Here is a 20,703-nt window from a genome sequence, read left to right as displayed (position 1 = left end):
GCGCAGCTCCGCGGCACAGCTCCGCGGCACAGCTCCGAGGCGCAGCTCCGTGAGACAGCTCCGCGGCACAACTCCGCGGCACAGCTCCGAGGCACAGCTCCGCGGCGCAGCTCCGAGGCGCAGCTCCGCGGCGCAGCTCCGCGGCGCAGCTCCGCGGCGCAGCTCCGCGGCGCAGCTCCGAGGCGCAGCTCCGAGGCTCGCTCAGCGTGCAGGGCTGGACAGTGCCACGCACATCTCACATCTGCTGCAGGACGGGCCGGCAGCTGGGTACCCTGTGCTCCATCACCCCGCGAGTCTCCACCCTCTCCCTTCGTGGGGAGGGCAGGGCCGGGGCGAGCCCCGCTTCCACCTTTTCTCCTTTCAGCTAAGCAACTCGGCAGCTGCCACAACCCACCCGCGCCCACAGGGGGGACACTGTCAGTGAAGGAGAGCATCCCCACCTGCCCAAGGCTTGCAGCCAAGAACAGGGCTGGCAAAGCCGGCAGGGTGGGATGAATGCCAGCACGGCATGTCAGACAACGCTCAGCTGGCTGTGATATCTTCTTGCCCAGTATCCTGGAGACAGATACGTTTTCCTTCAGTTCTGAATACCTGCAAAAATGCAAAGGCTTTTCTGAGCCCATCAGAGTGGGGTTTTCACAGGACAGTGTGTGGGTATGACATTGATGCTGTGGAAAGAACCAAAGGTAAGGCAGCCCTTGTTATACAAAGTAGGAGCACTTGTCCCCAGCTGAGGTTACTGGGCAGCATCAGCCACAGATTTCCAGGAGCTGTGCTAATGGGGATCAGGATCACTGACAGGTATACCTCTTCTCCTACGTGCTCCCTGATGCAGTTTTGCTTTCCAGGACAGATGTAGCTTCCAATAACCCCAAAGATGATTTTGGACAAACTCTGGGGGATACTGAAGGAACTCCTTCAGTTCTGTTGGCACTGTACCACATGAGGGCTCTGCCAGAGCTTTGACAAATGCATGACCCCATGGAGTCACAATCTTTCTCCTTGGGAGATGACACAGAAGAGTACACGTTATGGATGGTTTCCATTTAAAATCATGATTTTTAAAATAATCTCTTTTTCCTAGCAAGACTCATCACTAATTATTAAATATCATGGGCGCCCATAAGAGCTCTCCTGGACCAAACACCACAGGGCAAGATCTTTTTATGTAGCTGTAACCTGGGATGGGTAAGTATATAATTGTTCATGAACCATGCATCTGAGACTTTGGTCTTTCTTTTATCAATGACTTTATAATAATTAACTCTCTACTGTATTTATATAAGACCTAGAAGCATGCCACCAGCTAGTGAAATCATTGCATAGTCCCAGTGGCATTTGGGAAGGTGCACGTGTCTCCAAGGAGGTGCAGAAATACTGCTATCTTGTTCAGGGAGAGTGTATCTGCAGCCTGGGCTGGAAACCTCAGCAGACAATTTGTAGTATCAGATCCTGCCTTTCCCCAGGCAGCTTGGATGAAGGACTCAAAGGTGAAATAAGTTGCTACACTGGGATGAGCTATTGACTCCCTAGAAAGCCCTGCAGAGAGACCTTGACAAGTTGGAGGACTGGGAAATCACCAACCACATGAACTTTAAACACAAGTGCTGTATTTTGCCCTATTGTTGGGACAGGGCAACCCTGGGTGTATGGACAGGCTGGGGAATGAGAGGCTGGAGAGCAGCACTGTGCAAAGGGCCCTGGGGGTGCTGGTTGATGGAAAGTTGAATGTGAGTCAGTGCCCTGGCAGACAGGAGGGCCAGCCCTGTCCTGGGGGGCATCAGGGACAGCATCACCAGCTGGGCAAGGGAGGGGATTGTCCTGCTCTGCTCTGCTCTGGGGTGGCTTCACCTTGAGTGCTGGGGGCAGTTTGGGGTGCCAATATATAGGAAAGTATGAACTATAGAGAGCATCCAAAGAGGGGCAACAAAGATGGTGAAGGGCTTTGAGGGGCAGCCATACCAGGAGTGGCTGAGGTCACTTGGTCTGTTCAGCCCGGAGAAGAGGAAGCTGAGGAGAGACCCCATTGCAGTTACAGCTCCGTTGTGAGAGGAAGAGGAGGGACAGACACTGACCTCTTCTCTGTGGTGACAATGACAGGACCCTGGGGAATGGCCTGAAGTTGTGTCAGGAGAGGTTTAGGTTGGATATTAGAAAAAAGTTTCTTCATTCAGAAAGGGGTTGGGTGCTGGAAAGGCTCCCTAGGGAAGTGGTCACAGCTCCAAGCCTGACAGGGTTCAAGATTTTGGGCAATACCCTTAGGTACATGGTGTGGTTCTTGTGACTGTCCTATGATGGGCCAAGAGTTGGACTTTATGATCCTTCTTGGGTCCCTTCCAACTCAGGATATTCTTCCATGAGCTAGGAAAAACCAGAGCACTTGCACAGGATGCAGAGAGAGGTGAGTGCTGCTCTCAGGATGACTGGTGCTCCAGCTTAAACCAACCAACCAACACAACAACAAAAGGAGATGAAAAACTGCGGTTATTTTGTTTGCACAGGTATTTGCTCTGCTTTTAAGAGCCAATATGACTTGGTTTCTTTTTTTAATTGTGGGCACAGGTATCCTTGAGATTGTTTCTGAATGCGTCAATTCACAGTTGCTCCTGTCTTCAGGAGTGGAGCAGACTCCAGAGAAGGAAAGCCCCAACTGATGCATGCATTAGAGTCTGAGACATCGAGTGAAAGGAGTTCTGCCTTCCTGCAGTTTCAGCAGCTGGCCAGGAGCAATTTAACTTCACAGGGAAGTTTTTTCTCTTAGACACATGTATAGGACACATGTATAGACAGTCTGAAGGGACTGTGTTATCAACTCTGGTAGCTGCTAGGATTTTTAGTGGTCCTGTATAAAGATAGCCCAGAGCCATTCACATTCAAATAAGCAATAAAAGGAATGCATTGTAGGAACATGATTCCTCAGAGATAAGATTACATATTTCATTAGGGAGAGACAGAGCACACTTTGGCACCTCATCAGCTTTGCTGCTTCAGGGCTCCCACAGGGATCAAGGTTCACATATTGCCGCAGGGCTTGAAACCTGTGCCCTCAGGAGTGCAAAACTCAGTAATGAATCCTACCCTAATAATTTTTTTTCTACCTTACTGTTTCCAAGGTCATGCCTGCCCCACGTGCTTATTTGTCAGACAATGCACAAAAAGTTATCATAAATTTTCCCTCATCTATCTTTGGGCAAACCTGTGGTATATCACAGGATTACTCAAGGTTAGCAACTGATTCAATACGGAGTTCAACCTTTCACACTTGTGTTTTGTGCTTGGTCACATGTGAGGCACATCCATAACATGCATGAGAGCTTTAATCAGTCCACAACACATAAACCCTGAGATGTTAAACACAACGTAAGTGAGGTATCACCTTATCAGACAGTCCCTCCAAGCAGCTTGCATGTTCTGTTTAAATATTAAATCTGGCTGAAGGTCATCACCAGCTGTCCATTAGCCAAAATAAAAGGGTAAATCTGCACCGCAGCAACACCAGCCAAGGTGTGTCCTGAGCTGTGCCCCTTCTTTGTTTGGAATGAATGGAGCTTTCACCTCACCACTGCGATGTTTAAAAACATCGTAAAATTTTATTACAAGGAGAAGGAAACACACCTTGTATGAGCAATTGCTGTTGAAAGATTAAAGGTGACGAACCTCAAGGAATGGATGTAGACATTGAGTCAAATGTTGCTCAACATGATGCTTACCAGGAATTCTCCTGAGCTGCAGATCAGGCTGGCATAATACTGCGCGGTATTTCCAGCTTGGTGTCAAACCTCTCAGATGTCACCCTGTTCTTCTAAGTTCTTCTAGGCCTTCTGATGTTTACATTTTTGTAATGAAATTTCTCACGCACATTTCATGTAAATAATGATTGTTTTGCATTCCTTTCTGGAGGAGGAGAAATTTGATAAACTCTTGGTTTGACCAGTGTAGCTGGAGAAGTGGCAACTACATCCTCCAATCCATGGTCACTTTCAAAAATCTGTAAATATTAGAGTCAAAAATAAACTATGCTTTTTTGCCTTAGATGTTTCATGCATGTCATATGCAGGTTGTTTAACATTCCCATAACAAATGGCTTAAACTGTGCCCCAGAAAAGTACCAGTTAAATCACTGTGATGTTAACATCACATATTTCACTTGAGTGGGAGATTTCCTAGCAGGTTCCCTGTTGCTCAGAGTGAGCTGCATTTCCCTGATGTGCTCCAACCTCCTGAATTTAGGCTTAGAGCTATAATCCTTCACAACCTTGCATTGTCTTACAGGTGTTTTGACTCTGCCTTGCTTTGCAGGCCAAAACCTGGCTAAGTTGAGAATTAACACACCTGGGAGATATCTAAGACCTCTGTTTCCTCTCAGTGAACACAACAGTCTCTTAAGCTGCTAACACCAGATTCTTCTAGCATGTTTCCATGTCTGCAGTCATGTTTTCCTCCCCAGCTCTCTGATTTCTTTGAGACAGCAAGTCCCAGGGAGGGAGTTAAAGCACCCCAATATCAAGCACTGCACCCTCTGTGAAATGTCCTGAACACAAACAAAGGACAAGGACAACTTTATAGATACCCTCAGAGTTTTTACACCCATTCATATCTGTTCTAATACATAGCAGTGACTGAGATATTTCTTTCTCACTGCTAAATTGTTGTGATCTTTGGCTGGAACAGATGCTTTGTCATGGTGAAATTGCCTGTGGACAAACAGCAGCAGCAGAAGCAGCAGGGCAGTGCTGAAGAACTGTCCCTCCTTCATGTGCTGAATTGCAAAGCAGAGAAACAAGAGGAACTCTCAGCATCCTTCTTCCCTGGTGCCCTCTGGTGACTGACATTGATGTCCCAGCTCACACCGCGCAGAATCCTGAAACACAAACCTGCTTAGGGGCCAGGCCTTGGGGAAGAAAAGAAATAGTATCGATTTTGTCCATTAGTAACAGTGTGGGATGTGAAACTCGGTGGTCTGGTTTATTTCCCTGTAGTTGATGCAGGCAGCACCACCACTGCTCTGCACCAAAAATGAAGGAACAGCAAAAGAGCTTCTTGAAAACATAGAGAACCACCATGGAAATGTAGGAAGGCTGTATCAGGAGAGGCTTGCATTAGTTGTGCTTTTACCACCATCCACTACATCAATACTCACACTGCATTAGCCTTGAAGAGAGGAGAGTGTCTGATCTGATGCTCAGGGTCATACCCCACTACATCATCTCGTGTCCCTGTGGGATCAGTGCAGAGCTGGGGATGTTTAGCCTAGAAAAAAGGAGGCTCAGGAGAGACCTTATTGCTCTCTACAACTGCCTGGAAGGAGTTTGTAGAGAGGTGGGGAATCAATCTCTTCTCCCAGGTAAACAAGTGACAGGATGAAAGGAAATGAAAGGAAATGTCCTCAAGTTGTGCTAGGGGAGCTTTAGATTGGATATTAGGAGAAATATCTTCATGGAAAGAATGGTCAGGCATTGGAACAAGCTGCCCAAGTGGTGGAATCACCAGCCCTGGAAGTGTTAACAAAATGTGTAGATGTGGCACTTGGGGCTGTGGTTTAGTGGTGAACATGGCAGTGTTAGGTTGATAGCAGGACTCAGTCTTGGAGGCCTTTCCAACCTTATCAGTGTGCTTTGTGAGACAGCCTGTCTCCCACTTCTGGGAGCCCTTCAGACTGTTTGCAAACATCCCCCAACTTAATTTCTGCCTCTGGAAGCAGTGGGAGCACCTCTCCTCTGGTGTGTGCTGGAGCCAAAATAGCTCAGGGTTTCAAATAACCCGAGGTGGAACACCCATTGCCTGTAATTAGCATACCACATCCAGGATCTGGAATGACCTGAAACTCAAGAGAAACCCAGGCGTCCCTAACACTTGGGGAGAAGCTCTGCTGGCAAGAGCATCTTGTGCCTCAACAGCAGAGCAGCCAGAACTGTTATCTGGAGGATGCAGGAGTTGAAATCACTTAGAGCATCAAATACCTTGAGCTTTAGGCAGCTGGAGCATTTATCAGTCAGAGCTGTGAGAAACAGGAGCATCCCTAATCCAAACTAGCTGGGGTGTCTATCAACTGGAGCCAGGGTGTTTGTCACCCAGGCGCCACATGGGCTGTCCTCTGCAAGGAGCTCTATGTTATCTTATCTATCAAGAGTTCTTTTATCATTATAGTGCAAGCATTCCATATCACCAGAGTTTCATACCCCCTCGATGTTTCTCACAGGCAGTTCCTCTAAGCACTGACTGTTCCTGGTCCTTGCAGCAGCCATCTGACTCCAGATCCCACCAATCCATTCTTTTATAACACTGTTCTTATTGGCTACAGGCCTGTTAACATCAGGCCTGCTCCTGATCTTTAGTGATCGGTCCAGCTGCAACTCATTGGGGGATAAGATTACATTCTATACCACCTTTGTTTACCCACACTGTATCCCCCTACAGCTCTACCCAGCAAGGAGCCTGGCCCCTTCTCTTGTAGATTAAATACATGTCACATGCTCTTCACTGGTGAAGGGTCTCTCTCAGTCCCATTCCTGGCAGCAGAAGTGAGATGAGGGTGAGCCAGGCTCCTCTGGGCAGCCCTGCTCCGAGGGGCTGCAGGTGAGGGGGCAGCACAAGGCAGCGGAGTCCCTTCTGTAGCTAAAGAAGGAGAGGCATCAGTCAGTCAGAGCTCCTGGTGGCACACCCCAGAGACCCTCAGGAGATGCCTGTCCCCCTCCCTATCCAGAACAGTCACATCCCTCCCAGAAGGGCACTCCAGTAAGGGCATTTGCACAAACCCCTCAGTGAAGCAGGGTGCACTTTGCCCTGACTGTGTGCACAGGAGCTGTACCCACAAACGCTGGGCTGTCCCCAGCACTACACAGAGCTCCTGGCAATGGGGTGCAGCTGGGCCAGACCAAAACAACTCTTGGTTCACCTTTCCTGAGCTCCCTTCCAAGATCCCAAGGCTCCCAAACATTAGGCACAAACTTCCTAGGACAGGCTTTGGTCTGGGGGGCTGTGACAGATCCCCACATGGTGTTGACCCCCCTCTGGCATTGTTTGCCCCCCACCCACACTCATACAGTGCCAAGAAAGGCAGCAGGAACAGAACCAACCCAGCCAGCCCTCAGAGGGGATCTCAGGCGCTTATCCATCACCCACAATGAGGTTTTCCTCGTTATGCTGGGCTTCTCCCACCCTAGCCAGCAGTGAGAGACCCCCTTGACAGCATGGCTGGGTGTGGGGCTGTTTGGCCATGACTTTGGGCACTCACCAGGCATTGTCTGCAGCTCCTGAGCCCCTTGACACTCCTTGGATGAGGTAGGCACTTTTGGCTCTCCCCAGGCTTGGGGCTGGCTGCTCCTGGCTCCTTGCTGCATTTCCACAGCACGGCCTGGGCAAACAAAGCCCCATGAGGACACAAGGGCAAAGCTGTGTCAAGAAGGACCTGTCTTAGCACCAGCAAGGAAAATGATCATCACGAGCATCCCGGTGTGAAAAACGCCAATCACATGTTTTCAAAATTTTAAAAGTTTAACAGTAATAAAATGGTTATAAAAATAGTAATACAATTAGAGTAATAATAATGTGGACAATTTGAATTAGGACAACATGAGACAACAAATACAAAGAGTTACGGACATCCGGGTACCTTTTTCTGGGCATGAAAAAAGGACACCCCTGAACAAAGGATTAACCCTTAAAAGCAACAGCCTATTGCATATTCATACACCTCATACATGATGCATAAATTCCATTCCAATACAGGATTCTGTGTGGTCATCATCACCTTCTTCCTTCTAATCTTAACAGCGCCTTCAAGGCAGGAAGAAGTTAGTTTCTTCTGATAAGAGGGCAATAAATTCTTCTTCTCTGAAAGATTTAGGTGTCCTGTGGCTGCTATCTCACTGCAAGTCCTTTCTTTAAAAAAAGTATCCTACATAGCATCGTTTCCATTTTAACAATTTTTGTAACCTAAAACTATATTTAACACACTACTTAAGAGAATTAATACAGCATTACTTTGTAACACAACACATATAATATTGAATTTAATATTTGCGAAAAGCCAATCATAAAATACATGCATTTTTTGCACCGGTCTCGAGGGAGGCATCACAAGAAAACCACAACCATCCTGGCCCCAGCAGGCTGGCAGCGGCCTGAAGGGAGGTGGGAAAGCACAATGCAAGACTCCTCGAGCAGGAAAGGAAGGTTCAGCATTACTGACAGAAACGCCTCAGGACCCGGAAAACATCCCTATTTCGGGCAGAAGCAGCCGCGGGGCGCTGGGACTGCTGCCCATCCAGGGCTGACTCCGATCGGGAATTGCTGCCACGGAGGTGCCTCCCCTGGGGGTGCCGTGGGCAGGTCCATGTCCCTCGATATCCCTGGGCCATGGTGCCATCCCAGTGGCGCTCAGCCCGAGAGTCCCGGTGCTCCTGGGGCGGCCCAGATGAGGCAGCGCGGAGTCCTGGCACAGTCCGCAGGGATCTCAAGGGAGAAGCGGGATCCCGGAGGAAAAACGGAGCTTGCTGCGCCTCCTTGTGTGCACCACGAGGGTGGAACACCGGCAGCAAGTGGGACAGCCAGGGACCGCCCGCTCCGGGATCGGGATGGGGTTCGGGATCGGGATCGGGATCCGGGCAGTTGCAGCTTCGGGCTTTAGGACTCCGTGATGCGGAGCACCTGCGACAGGAGGCTTTTCCTTCCTGGCCGCTGCTGGCAGCACCTCGGCGAGGGTCGTGCTGGTGGCACCCTAAATAATGAATACAGGTGAGTGATCTTAAGTACAGACTCGCTTTAGTTGTGGTCATTTGTAGTTACTTCTAATAAAGAAATTCACAGAAACAAAACCTCTGCGTCCTCGCGTCTGCTCAGCAGCCTCCTGGATGCTTCTGGCTCAGGGTGTAGGACATGGGAATTGTGGAGGTTCATGGCTTTGTCCCTGGTCCCGATGGACCAACCTCTGCATGCAATGGAGGAGAGAGACCCGGGGAGGAGACTCCATGATCAAGGACGGGCGTAGAAGGATGCCAAGCAGGAATGACTGTCGGGGAAGCCCCAAACAGCCATCACCGTGGGAGGAGAGATGGGGACAGGGAGCATTTGTCAGTCAGGGAGCCCCGTTCTGGGGACACACTGGAAAGAGGAGAGCTCAGCCAGTACTCCTGGCTGAGTGGCTTAGAAGTCCTGGATCTTGGGTGCTCTCAGCACTCTCGTGGGCTCCTGCAGGAGCAGCAGGGCCGTCACTGAACCGGCCCCTCAAACCAGGCAGCTGCATGTGCTGTGCACTGGGGCTCAGAGCCGGCCCTCAGCCCTGCTCTGCTGGCTGGCAGGGTGCACAGGGATTTGGGACCAGCAGCCAGGAGGGAGCAGAGGGGGCCCAGCAGGCCTGTGACATCAGTTCCCACAGCAGGCACACTGCCAGCTCCCGGCTCCGGCTGGCACCACGGCACAGCCGCTTTCCCCTGCTCCTCTGTGCACGTTTACGTGTGCGAGCACACACGGACACGGCGCCAGCAGCGGCACAGCCTCGCCCCTTCGCACCCGCGGCAAATGCAGCGGGAGCTGTGACGGTGAGAACAGGCCAGTGGAAAAGGTATTTTTGAATAAATTCCCGTCCTGTCCTGCAGGTGCCAGCACTGACGCACAGATTTGACTGAGCCTCCGGGCCCCCTGCAGCCCTCTCTGGGCAAAGCCCCACCTTTCTCTGTTCAAACCAATAAACTTTAAACCAATCTGAGCCAGAACAACCCCAGTCCCAGACTTGCTTCTTCTCTGTTTGTCACCATGGTAGGCAATGGATAAACCTTCGCGCCCCCAAGCCCCAGGTCTTCCACCCAACACCCACGAGCTGCAGGGGTCTGACCCACAGAGAAGCCATTCCCGTGGGATGGTCGCTTCACAATGTTTGTGTGGGGAAAGCAGAGTGACTGGGAATCCCACAGTACCACCACCACTCCCCACTTGTGTCTTGGTGCTGGGGACGGTCCAGGCATCCATAGGGATGGGTTCAGTGCTCTGAGGCCTCTCTGAGCAGAGGGCAATGCTGTCACCAGCTCTGCACATTGGTGGTGTCCACAGAGAAGTTGCTCCCATAGCAGATTTGGCACTTGTTTTATCTTCCCTCATTGAATTTTGTGGTCTGGCCTCATTCCAGTGTGGGTGGGCAAGAGAAAGCCTCATTTACCTGACAACCTCATCATGCCTCTGGTCACACAGCCTAGAAAAGTACAGCACTAATTGTGATGCTGCAGAAAGACACAGGGACATAAATAACAACACACAGGCAGGAAGACAGACAGTGCTTTTATTGCTGGCTTTACCAAGAGAAAAGGGGATCGAGCACAGTGAAGGCAAACTCCTCATGGTGCACATCCAAACATCCAGGGCAGCAGCAGCTCCTGCCTGCAGCGATTCCACAGGGTGCACTGAAGACAGCAGCATCTGCAACGGGATAGGAGAGCAGGACCACCCTTTACTCAGCCATTACTGCTCTGGCACTGCTGCAGCCCTGTGTCTGGAGTCAGGTGCCAGAGGAAAGGGAGACCCCGGGAAGGCACTGGTGCTGTGCAGCAGTGACAGAGCAGCGCCAGCACCCCCAGTTACCAGAATATGCCCATTGCCCTCCTGCGGTTGATGTCTCTCTTCAGCTGGCAGAGTGCACACGGGGTGCAACACCAGATGGAGCAAAAGTCTCGCAGGATAGAGCCCTGTGGAGCAAGGGACAGTGCATGGAAAACCCCTTCCCACACCAAGCGTTAAACCTTTCAGCCTTCCTATTTTACATTGTCAGTACCCCATGGGAGCTCACTTGGGCCCTGCAGCATCCTGCTGCTCATATCCAGCAAGAACTGGGATGAAGCAGCATGTGCTGGGATTACCTCCAGCTCACAGTGCTGAGGCAGATATGTCCCTGACTGCTGGCCAGCTGGGATGCTCATGCAACTCCTCGTCTCTGCCCTTCCCCTTGGGCACCCCTTTCTCCTTCCTTGAGCCCCCAGCTCAGCACCCATCCCGTGGCCGCTGTCGCTGTGGGGACGGGCCCCCGAGCTGGGCACTCACTGGGATGTTGTATCTGGTGCGGTACAGGGTCCTCATGGCCACACTAGAGCCACACAGGCAGCACTCATCCATGTCCCCAGCCACCTGGCAGTTCAGGCAGAAGAAGCAGAACATCCCACAGAGACCTGTGGGACAGTGAGACGTGGACTTGGCCGATGGGTGCAAATACAGAGGGGGAAAAGCCAGCTGAGACCTGTGGCTCCTGACATCAGGCAAGAGCTGCTCTGCCTGCAGGACCCATGGGAGTGGGGTTTGTGGCAGGGTAATGCTGCAGGAGGAGCAGGAAACACATCACAAGTATCAGCAGGGATGAGGGCTCTGTATGTACTCACATACACCGCAATCGGAGCAGCAGTCCAGCAGCCCTGTTTGCCACTCCCAACAGGCTGTTGGGCAGCTGAAAACTGGGGTTGGACTGTAATCACAGTTTGAGAGGCCATTGCCAGCACGGGCTCAGGTCTCTCCAGGCAGTTGGTGGTCTGGAAAGAAAAGCCATCAGAGGAAGATGCTGCAGGTGTTTCTGAAGTGGGCGTCTTGCTCAGGCTGCTGCATTCAGAGAGAGCTCCTTGGGGAGTCCCCACTGCCCCTCTCACCACAAAGGGGGGGGCACAGCTCTGCCAGAAGCTGCCACTACCCTCTGAAGGAAAGCCCTCTCTAAAACCAGTTTTCCACCAAAGGCAGCAGCACATCATCCTATACACAGCACATATCCTAAGTAAAACATCTGTAAAGACAAAGGTCCCTCTGCTTCAGAACTGCAGCGCTTCAACACCTCAAACTAGTCTTTTCATCTCCAGGTCATCTTTCATCATTGTCTGCATAAAATCACATAAAAATATCTGTGTAAAATTGTCTGCATTTTGGGCAGGTTTTGGGGGGTTTGTTTTGTTTTGTTTATGATCACAGTCTCCCAAAGTTACTATTGCTCAGTTCTGGTCTCCCCAAGCTCTCAGGAGCCCTGCCACCAGTTCCTATCCCTCCTCCACTGAACTGTCTGTGCCAACACGTCATCCTCCTCCTCCTCAGTCTTGTGGGGTCACCATGGCCTGTGGAGTTCTTCTCCATCCCATCCTTCCTCAGCAACGGGCTGTGTTCTCTGAGAGCAGAAAATCTCCTACTTCACAGTACCGTCCCCAAAATCACTTGACCAAAGTAACAACTCCACCTGCACCTCCATCAGGGGCCCTTTCCCTCCCTGCCACCCCTGCAAGGCACAGGACCAGCTTCTGCCACTCTCAGTTTTGGTTTTGGAGCAAAAAACAAAAACAAAAAACAAAACAAAAAAAAATTTGAGGATTCTCCCACAGAACTCCCATGCAGACACACCCCCTACCCTTTGCCCAAGCTCAGCACCACTTTGTTAAGACTCTAAGAGGATTGTTTTCACACTAGAATTGCACAGTAACACAAAGTTAAGTATTAAATGACACAAGAAATGGGGTGGAACAATTACTATGCCCAGCTCTCAGACTGTGCCATTGAGCTCATTACTCAAATCAGAGTGGCACCGGCTGTGGCACTGCATTTGCACTGACTAATGGCAACAGGTGGCAAAGGGTTGCTGGCTCTGCTGGAAGCTCCTGTGACACCCCAACAAAACAGACACATCCCAGCTGTCGGAAACAGCCTGTTGCTGTAGGATGAGCCCCTGTTCCTGGCAGTCCCAGGAAGAGGAAATGGGTTGCTGAATTATGGTGTAAGAGGGAAGAAAGCTGGTAAAAATCTCCACATGGTTTGCTCCTGAGTTTTTGCAGCTTTCTGCAGGCAGTGGAAGCATGGCTAGGCTGTCCCCACCTGAGACACCTGTGAGTGCAGCAGGGGACACTGCATCCATCGTCCCTTTCCGGTCACCTCCTGGCCCTGCCTTGGCCAGCTGTCCCTGTTTGTTCATCCATGAGATCTCAGGTGATTCCCATCCCCGCTGCAGCCAATGCAACACCTCCCAGCACACCAAATCAGCAGCCCCTTCAGGAAGCCTTGCACACAATGATTTAAGAAGAACCAGGAGGGGCAGGGGAGGAGACAGACCCTGGACAGGCTGTGCAGGGGTGAGCCCAGCATGGGGCTCCCATGCAGGGACAGGGATGTTCAGCAGCAGGCCCGACCACAGGGAGAATTGTGCACAGGAGCAGCACCAGGAGCAAGAGAAATTTTAGGGACAGGATTCCTCCAGTCAGGCTTCTTCTTCCCCTCCCCAGGTACGAGCACACCACATCCCTGCACAGGTGGTGGCTGCAGTGCAGAGCAGGCAGCAGCAAGGAGAAACCTCTGCCATACACTCAGCTACTGAGAGATGGACCAGGCCCAGCACAAAAAAATGTATCACAATTTCACAATTCACACCCCCATGGCATCACCAGCCGTGCTGGAATGACTGATGGGGGCAAAAGCATACTGAGGTGCATGCAGCTTCATTTCACCAACAGCCAAGGTCATAAAGCTGTATCTATGGGCACTGTGCATGCACAAATACAGTGCGCTATGTGAGCAACACAGTGCAAAAACTGCTGTCCTCCACCTCTGTTCCCCACATCTGTCAAGATGCCTTCAGCAGCACCCACCACACTGTAGTGGGTGCTGAAGCAGCTTTCCAGGTAGAAAACCTCACCTTTGCTTCCACCCTTTCCCCTTGCCCAGCATCACCCCTTCAGCCACAAGCAGTTTCCGTACCAGACCAAAGCAAAGCCATGCCACACGTACTTTCCAAGCTGTCCTTGTCCCAGCAGAGACGTGTCCTTTTCCTGGTTCTCATGCTTTATATGTGCTCTGGCAAGTGACCTCTGCTCCCTCTGACTAACAGAGCAAAAGGTAGCTTAGGTGCAGCTCTGCACAATGGCAGCTTCCCTGCTGCATTCCTACTGCCAGCCCTCACCTCTCCCCACCCAGTTGGTCTTCAGGCCCAGAGCCCTGGTGGGAGAGGTTTTCCAAGAAGGGCAGTTTGTTGCCAGGCTCCTGTGCTGCCCTAAGCCATGTGCTGTTGGAGGGGCAGCACCATTCCTTTGTCAAACGCGAGCATCTGCAAGAACCCTCTGTAACTGCACTGGGTGACACAGGGGCGGCCTTCCTCAGGCTAAAAATGCATTTTTCTGCATTGCCAGGGATCATCCATCTGAGCCATCTGGGTTTAAGCAGTTGGGAGTGCCATCACACTAATCCACCCCTCAGCATGGACAGAGACGCTACTTACCCATAAAATGTTTTGTGGTAAAGGGGAAGGTAGAGTGGGGACAAAAAAAAAATCATATTCTCCTTAAAGAATGAAGCTGGGAGATATTTTCAGGGATCAAAAGTCCTTTAGCATTTCTCTTGAGATTGATGGAGAGAGGGTGGATGCAACCTCCACCTTCAGGGTGGGAATGCAGGGCTCACAGCCCAGTGCAGACAGATGGGCAGTGTAATGCCATGCAGGAAGATGGCACCATTTGTACCTAGAGAGGATGCAGATAACCCACAACCCAGACAGGTTTTTTATTGCAGGTGTGGAGGAATTCATGCTCAGGGTCCATATCTCTTCAACATCAAGGTGAGTTGGTGCCAGGTACCCCCTGCCTTTCTATTCAGAAAGCGTCACTCACCAACAGCAGAGGTCACTTGGCTGCAGGAAGACCCAGCTCTGCCCTGCAGCAGTAGTCATTTTCCCAAATTTTAAAACTTGGATGAGCAACACTGACTCCTTCAATGTATTAAATATCCTTTCTAATAGCTGATTCAATAACAAAATACTAGTGAAAATCTCTCTCTGCAGCAGGCACAGGGAAATCTCAGCTACACCAAGGGCTGCTGAGATGGATGGAGCAGGAGAAGGATTGGTGCTCTCAGGTGGTGCAAGAGTGACACACACAGAGGTAGGAAGACAAATTCAAAACTTTATTTCTGCAGTTAAGTAGGGAAAATCAAATGCAGTCAAGGCAAGCTCCACATGGTGCATTTCCCAACAGTCAGAGCGGTGGTGACTCCTGCTTGCAGCAGCTCCAAGGATGCAGCGAGGATGGCAGCCTCTGCAACAGGATGGGAGAGGAGTGTCAGGACTAAGATGTGCCTCACCACACTCTATGTATCACCCCAGTCCTCCTCCCTCCACCCTGCATAAGGTCCCCAGTGACATTTTGCTTCAGGACATGTCACTCTGGCCAACTGTCCGTGGCCATTTCCCCACTGCAGCAAACTTGGTCTGGTGTCAAGATGTTGGCAGGAGAGGCTCTGGGAAGCGACCTGCGTGTGTGTGACAGCAGCTTTATGGACGAGCACCACCATCCCTGGCTTACCAGAATATGCCAAGCTCCCTCCTGCGGTTGATGTCTCTCTTCATTTGGCAAACAGAGCAAACAGTGCACCACAGGGTGACACAGTAGTCAGAGCAAATGGACCCCTGTTAGGGAGACACAGGTTAGGGACAGAGGCTTCCCAGAGACCACGTTCCAGCCAAGAAAATGTTAATCGCATTCTAGGTCAAGTACTCTTTTCTTCTCAGCAGGCTGCAGCATCCTGAGTAGAAAACACTGAAGCCTTGGGCTGGCAAACCCCAGGAACCACAGAAAGGAAGGAAGGAGCCCTTTGTGCAGGCTGCAGATAACAGCTTTTCTTTTGACTTCTGACGTTCAGACTGGGAAGAAAAAACGTTCACAGGAAGAGACAATGTGGGGAAAGTGAACTTGGGACCCTATGGTTTGCCCTTGGGATGGCAGCAACCACCTCCCTTGCAGGAAGAAACACCCTCACATAGGCACGGTCCACCTTTCTCCCAGACCTGATCATGGATCTTTATCCGTGTAACCTATTTATCAGCTTCACCTATTCTTTATTCAGCCCACAGTTATCTCAATCAAAGCTCCAAGACAGAAGCAGCGCTGAGATGGAAACGAATGGGAAAAGCAGGGGGAGTGGCAATCCCTGCTGTCCTGAGCCCCTCCCTCAAGCGCAGAGAGAGGGGCCTTGGGGCGCCCTGTCCTTCAGGCCCGCAGTGGGTGAGGGGCAGGCTCAGCACTGACCGGGATGTTGTATCTGGTGCGGTACAGGGTCCTCATGGCCACGCTGGTCCCACACAGGCAGCACTCGTTCATGTCCCCAGCCACCTGGCATGCCAGGCAGGGGAAGCAGAACATTCCGCAGCAGCCTGGCAGGGGAAGAAACACGGCCCCGGCTGAGGCTCTGCCTGCCGGCCTGGAGCCGCCAGAGCAGCTGGGAGAGCCAGGCTGCCGGGCTGCGCTGCGGCACCACCACAGAGGCAGCAGGGGCAAGGAAAGCGTGTCCAAGGCACTCACAGACACCACAGTCGGAGCAGCAGTCCATCAGGCCTGTCTGCCACGTGCACCTGGAGACAGAGGACATGGCCCCACCGAATTGGGGCTGGATCGTCACTACGGTTGGGGCAGCCATTCCCAGGCCCTCTTCTGAAAGAGACAGGAAACAGGAGAGTCAGTGAAAAACCCGTGCTTGGTCTGAACCTCCAACCAAACTGGTGGCTACCACCCTTCAGCAGGCCTCCTTCTGCCCAGCTCCCTTGCTGCCACTGGAGGGCATAGAGCATAACCACATCTTGCCTGCATTTCTATCTGTTCAAGGTTTTCACATTATCTGCCATTTTATCCAGCCTTCAAAACAGCATCACTCATGTTCCCCACTCCACTCCATAAAGGCTTTGCTAGTGCTTAGACATGACTCATTCCCCTCATGCTGAACTGGGCAGTGAACCCAAGCTAAAGGGAGTGACTTGGGCATTCCAGTTGTTGAACTTGGTGTATTTTACGCAGCATGGGCACAGGGTATGTGGGAAGCAGCTGTGGGCTCATTTCCTCATAACAAAGCCAGGTACACACAAAAGAGTAGTATAGAAAACTCGTATCTCCAGTTTCCTTATGTATGGAGCCACAAAGAGAGAAAATCAATGTCCAAAGTCTGAAACATTCTCCTTGCCTTACGTGGTTAAGCAAGCAAGTAAACCTTGAAAATCAGTAAACCTCAGATCTAAAATAATAATAATGATGATGATTATAATGATAATAGTAAGAATAGAAACAAGAGCAATTTCTTTCTGCTTCTAATTCCCAAGCCAAGTAAAAAAGCACAAAGCTTTTCTAGGTAACAAGTCTAAGAAAGTTTGGGCTTGGGTGAGGTTCTCTGAGATAAGATAGACTGCCTGCTCACATTTGTTGTGCCTTCTTTTCTGTAAATTGAGTGGATTTATTTAATGTCTTAGAAACAGCAGTTTGACAAAGGCAGACCCACCCTACTGGGTGGTCAGCCTCTTCATCTTCCTCCTCTTCCTCCTCTTCCTCCTCCTCCTCCTCCTCATCCCATTGCTTCTGAGCTCAGAAGCCAGAATAGAAACTGAAATGAAGGAGTGATGCTGAGGGAGGGGAAGCACTTTCTTTCTCCATAAGCACTTTCTTTCTCCAGAAATCCCACTCATGGCTTCAGCTGGCAGCACACACCAGTCTGTAAGCCCTGCAGGAGTGCAGCTGGGGGTAGTATCAGGTGTGTGCCCAGAGGGAAGTGCAACACCTCTGCCAACCCACAGCTTCCCTCTGCCTGGCAATAGCAGTGCCACCACACAAGTATTATTCACCTATTTTCTCCTCTCCTAGCTGCAAACAATAATGAAGAGTTTGAAGCATAGCTGCTCTTGCCACCAACAGCACAAGCCATTGAAGGGACAAGCAAGCACATGGAGAGAACAGGTATCAAAACCCATCAATATCCGAACTTCTGGCAGGGCAGCTCAGTTTAAACAGAGAGTACTGAGTACCAATCAGATTCCTTTAACACATTTATACAATTGTGTTAGCATCAGAAAGCAGTAAGCAAAGGTAAACTCTCCATAATCCAGCTTTTGCGCACAGCTTTTTAAATCCCATCCCCTCCCCCCCCGGCCCCGCACCAGTAGGATTTGCCACATAGTTTGATTTATATTTTGTGCTAAGCAGGAAAAAAGAAAAAAAACCCCTACTTTGACACTATTATCCCACTCTTCCCAGGCTAACAAGTTAGTAATATTTCCATGCTTTTAGAGAACTAACCTGGTGAGCAGCCTTGCCTCCTCTCCCTGCACAAAGAGGCTCTGGCAAAGATGAAACTAAACTAACTCCCTCAGATGTTATTGGCAGCCAGTAGTAAAAAAACATACAAGTGGGAGGTAACTTGAAGGGGGAGATCAGTTGCTGTTCCCTGTCCTTACAACCACAGACTTTACAAATGCAGAACACAGTAATTTATTTTTCCTTTTCCCAAGATTAGTTATTTCTTTTTTTTTTAAATTGTTTGCATGCTTATTGTCTTATTCCCTTAACTTTGCCCGCATGATGTTGCTGCTCAGGGAAGAGCAGTTCTGAATAATGTACTTTTATCAGAACAGACATATAGGTTTTCATTTCTTAGAAAACACATCCTACATGGGGAGGCTTTCCATAATAATTAGGCTGATTCCTTAAGTGCTTGTCACAGGCCATGTAGCCCAGCCACTACAGTAAAATTACCTGAGCAATTACTATACGCACATAAATTTCACTTCATAAGACACTAATCTTACAGTTTCTACACTAACATGCCCCAAATACGTAACCACTCATGCCCCATGCAAGACAGTTTTGGATGCACTTCCAAATTTTGTGGAGAATCTGTGGCACTAGGACAGCGCTTTTTGTTTCCCAGCAGGATGCACACAGCATGCAGAGATCCCAGAGAGGGTCTGGGTGGTGTTTCTCGGGAGCAAGTCAAGCTCAATGCATCCCATGGGAAGTGCTGATGCTGAGATTCCCTTCTCTCTCATCCTCATGAAGAATGGGGAAAGGAGAAGTTTGGGCTAAACTTCAGTATGGCAGCTTTGTCAGCAGGCTGGGACTTAGGGTGCTTTATGGGAAGGCTTTATGGGAAGCACCAGTAGTGCTGCTGAGAAAACAGAGAGCTGTGCCTTGAAATGCTTCCCTTGGCTTCCAGCAGCTCCAAAGTTTCTGTGTCTGTCCCTGCTTTTTACAATGGGGCTGCCTGGCCACTCCCTGGCTGGCTCATACACAGTTGGTGTTCTTTGTGAGAACATTGCAATAGGCTATGAAAACTGAGGTTTGCAAAAAGTTGTGAATCAGCAGATTCTCCCTAGAAGAGGAGATGCCTGACATCCCAGCAGCTGGCTGGATGAGGCTCATGGTCAGGAGTCTGCTGGGGAGGAGGGAAACAGCAAGCTGAAATGCAGTCAGGTTTTTTAGGTGGTAAGAAGGAAAAGCTCCAGAGAGACCTCAGAGCACCTCCCAGTACCTAAAGGGAGCTACAAGAGAGCTGGAGAGGGACTTTTCACAAGGGCATGTAGTGACAGGGCAAGGGGGAGTTGCTTTGAACGGGAGAAGGGTAGGTTTAGTCTGTATTATGAAGAAATTCTTCATTGTTAGGGTGGTGAGGCATTGGAATAGGTTGCCCAGCAAAGCTGTGGATGCCCCATCCCTGGAAGTGTTCAAGGCTAGGTTGGATGGGGCTTTGAGTAACGTGCTCTAGTGGAAAGCATCCCTGCCCACAGCATGGGGTTTGAAAATAGATGATATTTAAAGTCCCTTCCAAACCAAGCCATTCCATTTTTATTTCTAAGAAGAAAATGGAAAAGTTCCACTGAAATTAAAAATATTCACCAATTTAACATGTACTACTACTAAATGCAATACTGATGAAGATTCAGGAGCACAGATGAAAAAAAATCTCCCTTAATACCTTTTTGCTTTCTCTGCAAAGGACAAAGTATGGATTACACAGTCTACCTCTGTATTTTATGGAGCAGCTACAAGCAGAAACTTATGTGTTCCAGTTTGGCCCTCTCACACGTAAAAGTTTGTGCTTGTTCTCTGTACCACTTAAAAGAAGTCCAACCTGCAGCTTCAAACATGACCACAAATGAACAAAGCCACTTTCCCCAGCACGCTGCCTTGTACTATTTACACAAGCTAAGGTGTCTTCAGTGGTAAGAGGCGTGTTCATTCACAGAGGGTCCATGAATCCTGTTGGTGTGCAGGTCAGGGGGGCTGTCTGGCACAGGAGGGTGCCTGGGGGCCTCTCTCCAAAGCTCTGATCCCACCAGTCCTTTCCAGAGACAGCTCTGTTTCAGACATGCAGAAGGTCTTCTGAATCAGAAACTTCACCTTTTTTCTAGACGTCTCCACAGCTTCAATGGAAGAACATGTTACCCACAAACCTCGCTCTCTTCCCACAGTTTGAAATGGCTCAGGCAGAAGGGAAGTTCCTGCAATGGTAAAAGCTGCAGGAGAATGGAGCTGAGAAAGTGCAAGGGGAAATTTTCACAGCCCTTAGAAATATAGCTGAGGGTCAGTTGCACATCTCACCAACACTGAAGCCATTGCAGTTGGTACAAGCAGAGAGCTGCTCCCATGTCTGCACATCCCTCATCTCTGCCATGCCAGGAACACTGCACACAGTGGAGAGAGTCTTGGGTGGCTGATCAGAGAGGAATTGATGCTATGGCTGGGAGTGTGCAGTGCCCTCTGGGCAAGGGGCTGAACCCCTGTGCCACAGGCACCGAAACATAAAGTCCAGCACACAGTGAAGAGCTCACATCCAGGGCCAAAGGTACCACCAGCTTCACAGCAGCTCTTAGCCACAGCTGGTCACACCTAAAAGTGGTTTCAAATCCCTCAACAATTGCATGCTAGCACTAGCAATGGTTTGTCACGAGATGTTTCA

At 50.2% G+C, this 20,703-nt stretch overlaps 2 protein-coding genes across 3 annotated transcripts; both read right to left on the bottom strand.

Annotated features, from left to right (window-relative positions):
• Nucleotides 1-10,568: 10,568 nt before the first annotated feature.
• LOC134419011 (placenta-specific gene 8 protein-like) lies at nucleotides 10,569-11,468 on the bottom strand. Its single transcript, XM_063158010.1, is given in 4 exon segments — nucleotides 10,569-10,676; nucleotides 11,029-11,153; nucleotides 11,361-11,405; nucleotides 11,408-11,468. Coding segments are annotated over 4 exon segments (339 nt in total).
• Nucleotides 11,469-14,874: 3,406 nt separating this feature from the next.
• LOC134418462 (placenta-specific gene 8 protein-like) lies at nucleotides 14,875-18,280 on the bottom strand. Of its 2 annotated transcripts, XM_063156798.1 has the most exons (5): nucleotides 18,045-18,166; nucleotides 16,290-16,418; nucleotides 16,017-16,141; nucleotides 15,294-15,397; nucleotides 14,875-15,026 (listed from the first exon to the last, which is right to left on the bottom strand). In XM_063156798.1, coding segments are annotated over exons 2-5 (345 nt in total). In that variant the 5' UTR covers nucleotides 16,405-16,418; nucleotides 18,045-18,166; the 3' UTR covers nucleotides 14,875-15,025. The 2 variants fall into 2 exon arrangements, with proteins under 2 accessions (XP_063012868.1, XP_063012867.1); XM_063156797.1 differs by lacking the exon at nucleotides 14,875-15,026 and having other exon boundaries at nucleotides 15,290-15,397; nucleotides 18,045-18,280.
• Nucleotides 18,281-20,703: the final 2,423 nt, after the last annotated feature.

Source organism: Melospiza melodia, chromosome 5, assembly GCF_035770615.1.
Source record: "Melospiza melodia melodia isolate bMelMel2 chromosome 5, bMelMel2.pri, whole genome shotgun sequence".
NCBI lineage: Eukaryota > Metazoa > Chordata > Aves > Passeriformes > Passerellidae > Melospiza > Melospiza melodia.
Note: the sequence above shows the minus strand (reverse complement) of the source record. Positions and strands in the feature narration are given on the sequence as shown.